This window comes from Gopherus evgoodei, chromosome 5, assembly GCF_007399415.2.
Source record: "Gopherus evgoodei ecotype Sinaloan lineage chromosome 5, rGopEvg1_v1.p, whole genome shotgun sequence".
Classification (NCBI taxonomy): Eukaryota; Metazoa; Chordata; order Testudines; family Testudinidae; genus Gopherus; species Gopherus evgoodei.
The window spans coordinates 30,814,634-30,817,666 of record NC_044326.1 but is presented as its reverse complement, the minus strand read 5'-3'; the positions used below and the strand labels follow the sequence as shown (position 1 = coordinate 30,817,666).

At 37.4% G+C, this 3,033-nt stretch overlaps 1 protein-coding gene across 1 annotated transcript; it reads left to right on the top strand.

Moving 5' to 3' along the window:
• Window positions 1-610: 610 nt before the first annotated feature.
• On the top strand, window positions 611-2,728 carry FGFBP1 (fibroblast growth factor binding protein 1). The gene is made up of 2 exons (XM_030563980.1): window positions 611-683; window positions 1,896-2,728. The coding sequence occupies exon 2, from the start codon at window positions 1,917-1,919 to the stop codon at window positions 2,634-2,636; it is 720 nt and encodes a 239-aa protein (XP_030419840.1). The 5' UTR covers window positions 611-683; window positions 1,896-1,916; the 3' UTR covers window positions 2,637-2,728.
• The last annotated feature ends 305 nt before the right edge of the window (window positions 2,729-3,033 follow it).

The window sequence follows — 3,033 nt, the reverse complement described above, 5'->3', positions numbered from 1 at the left end:
TTTGGACTTTGTGACTCCTTGCTCTCTCTAATCGGCTGATTCAAATTCCCTTGAATTTTAGGGCAGCTTGGATCTGGTTCTGAACTTAATAGCCTGGGACTATCTCAAATATAAAGGATAAAATCTACCCATTACATTGAAACATTTTCTTTTATTAAATGCATATTTTAAGCCTTTGGTTGCTAGATTATAAAAACTCCCAGAAACAGTGCAGCAAACTGCCCATGATGGGCTTGATCCTATAAGGTGCTGTGCACCCAGCTCCCACTGAACTCCGTGAGAGTTAAGGGTACTCAGCCTCTTGCAAGATCCAGCCCTTAGTGGATAGGGAAAGCTTATTTAAAGAATCCATGACTTAACAAAACTCTTGTTACTATATGAGAAAAGGTAAGGACTTGGCTGGTGTAACATCTAATTTACTCACCACACCTCTATCACCTCACTGTAGCTGATTTCGTTTGTACTGCTATAAGCAATCACTGGCATCTTTTCAAGAAAGTGTGTCAAGAGTAAATGAATAAGTCACTGAAGCATTCAATTGTGTTGTAATAACCTTGTTGGAGGGATAAAGGTGTGTCTCTGCCTTTATAAATAGCACACTGCTTTATAACTTAGCATGACACTTTTGAAAGAGCCAATATTCCACTTGAATTGCAATTGGATAAATCCAAGCACTGTGCAAGGTATGTGTCCTACTTATCTTACATTTTCAGTATTAAATTTGCAGTAGAATGTTAATGTCACGTAATTTATAGACAAGGTTTTGGGGGTTTAATCATTTGATTTGCCTGTTAAGAAGTGTTAGAGCTGTAAATAATGTGCAATGTTTGCTATGGAGATCTAGCTGTCATAGGTTTTCATGCCATGCCAAACACTGTAGTAGCTAGGCATGGGACAAGGAAAAGAAGAGATGTACAAAAGTGATCTCTCCTCTCATATTCTGGGGTCTTCACATTCAGATGAGTAAATCTGCTGGATTAAATTTAAGTATTTACAGATAAGTAAATGCTGAAATATCTTCCTTGATGGAATGCCCTCCCAAGAATAGCTAACTTGCTCACATAGAAACTTAACTACTGGATGCAGGTCTGGTGCAAGTATATGAACTGGCATCTAGGAACTGCATCCATTTGAAGACCAGATTATAAATTACCTACACGTATTGTAAATTCCATCATATCACTAGGTCCTGACCTTGCAAGCTGCTTAATATAGCTGGACCTCATTGAAATGAATGGGACTCTGTGCAGATGCCAGGATCCACCTATACAGAGCAGCTTGCAGGATATGGACTTTAATTTTAAAATTGTGTTTGGCCACCTTGAATTTGCTGGACATCTACATTTAAAATTGAAGTTATGCATAATAAATTAATTTATATTTTCTACATTTGGGTAGTTTTAGATTGACTCAATATATTGCAAACATATTCAAAAGTGAAACTAGATCTATTTCTTATTCCAAAGTAAGGACCCAATGATTCAAGGTACAGCCACTGTCTAGCAACCCAATCCTGCCACCCTGATTCATGTGAGTTGCCCTTACTCTAGTAGTCGCATTGAAGTAAATAAGACTACTGCTTTGAGTAAGAGTTGCAGGATCAGACTCCAGTTTCCCAAGAACAAGTTTAAGGCTCTTTATGTGCTGCCCATTAGGAAAGAATTAATTAAATGGTGTGAATGGGTACATCCCATGCACGGCTTTAGTCCTCAAATACAATATGAACTAACTTTGAGATTATTTCCAGAAAATTCGGTAGATTTTACCAGTAACGTGTCATTTTAATGCCATTGTCAGTGAGCAATATACTATTATTCCTAAAAACTTTAAAAATGCAGCAACTGGATGAATTCCAACATTGTGTGTGAATTTTTTTATTGTTATTTTCAAAATAGGTTACAAGAAAAGCAGAGATCATGAACATCAGAAGTTTTGCACTTCTTTGTGTGTTGATTCTGGTCTCTCAGACCCTAGTAGTTGATGGTGAAGCACAGAAGGAAAGAAAAAAAGAGAGACAAAATGGTGGAAAAGGTAGAAAAAAACAAACTGGAACTAAACAAGAGAATGAGAAGGGACAGGACTCCAAAGGAGGTAAACCTTCACTTAAAGGCAAGTTTACAACCAAAGATAATTCTGAGTGCACCTGGGCAGTGACTGAAGTAGACACTGTTACCCTAAAAGTAGAATGCAAGAAAGGTGAAAGCAGCTTCCGGTGTGATTTTTCAGGAAGTCCTTCCACCTGTCCTCAATTTGCAGCAAATCAAAAACCATACTGGAAACAAATCTCCCGATCCCTAAAGAAACAGAAGAATATCTGTCAAGACCCAAAAGGTATTCTAAAATCTAAAGTATGTAAGAAGGGGCCACGAAGTGCCCATCTCACCTTGACCAGCTCAAGCCTGATAACGCTGCAAGACTCCATAAAAGGCAAGACTGCTCACCCTAGAAAAGAGATCACACAGACTTCAGCACCTGCTATTACACTTGAAAATCAGCCAGGGAAAAGTTCCAATGACTGCGTTGAAGATACAGATTACATCAATCAGCAAAAGGTGGCTGAAGAATACTGTTCAGAAACATGGAGATCTTGGTGCAACTTCTTTATCACAATGATACAGGATAAAAAATGCCGATAAGAAAATAGAATTCTAGGGTATTGGTAAAATTCTTAGTTGCTGAAAGTTTGGTCCTATCTACTTCTTGCATACATTCTAGATTTGCCTCTGATTTTCTATAGTGTATATAAAAGCAAAAGAGAACAACTGCAATTTCTGACTTGTATTTCTTGCAATGCTCTGTACTTGGTGTAGCTGAAGATGCTGTATATAGATTGCTATGCAAATGTTAACAATGGATGTTACAAGCTCTGTAAAGATGTGTATAAAGCAAAGTCTTCTAATTTTTTCTCTTTGCGCTGTGTTGGCCAAAGTGATGATTTCAGTGCTATGCACTTTTTCACGGTGTACAATACTTTTGACTTCAAAATTGCTGAGCATAATAAACTTCAAAATAGACTAAAAATGATTGTTTTTT

What these genes read in the sequence shown, in the direction of transcription:
- FGFBP1 (XM_030563980.1), top strand. Translation starts at nt 1,917, where the DNA reads ATGAACATCAGAAGTTTTGCACTTCTTTGTGTGTTGATTCTGGTCTCT.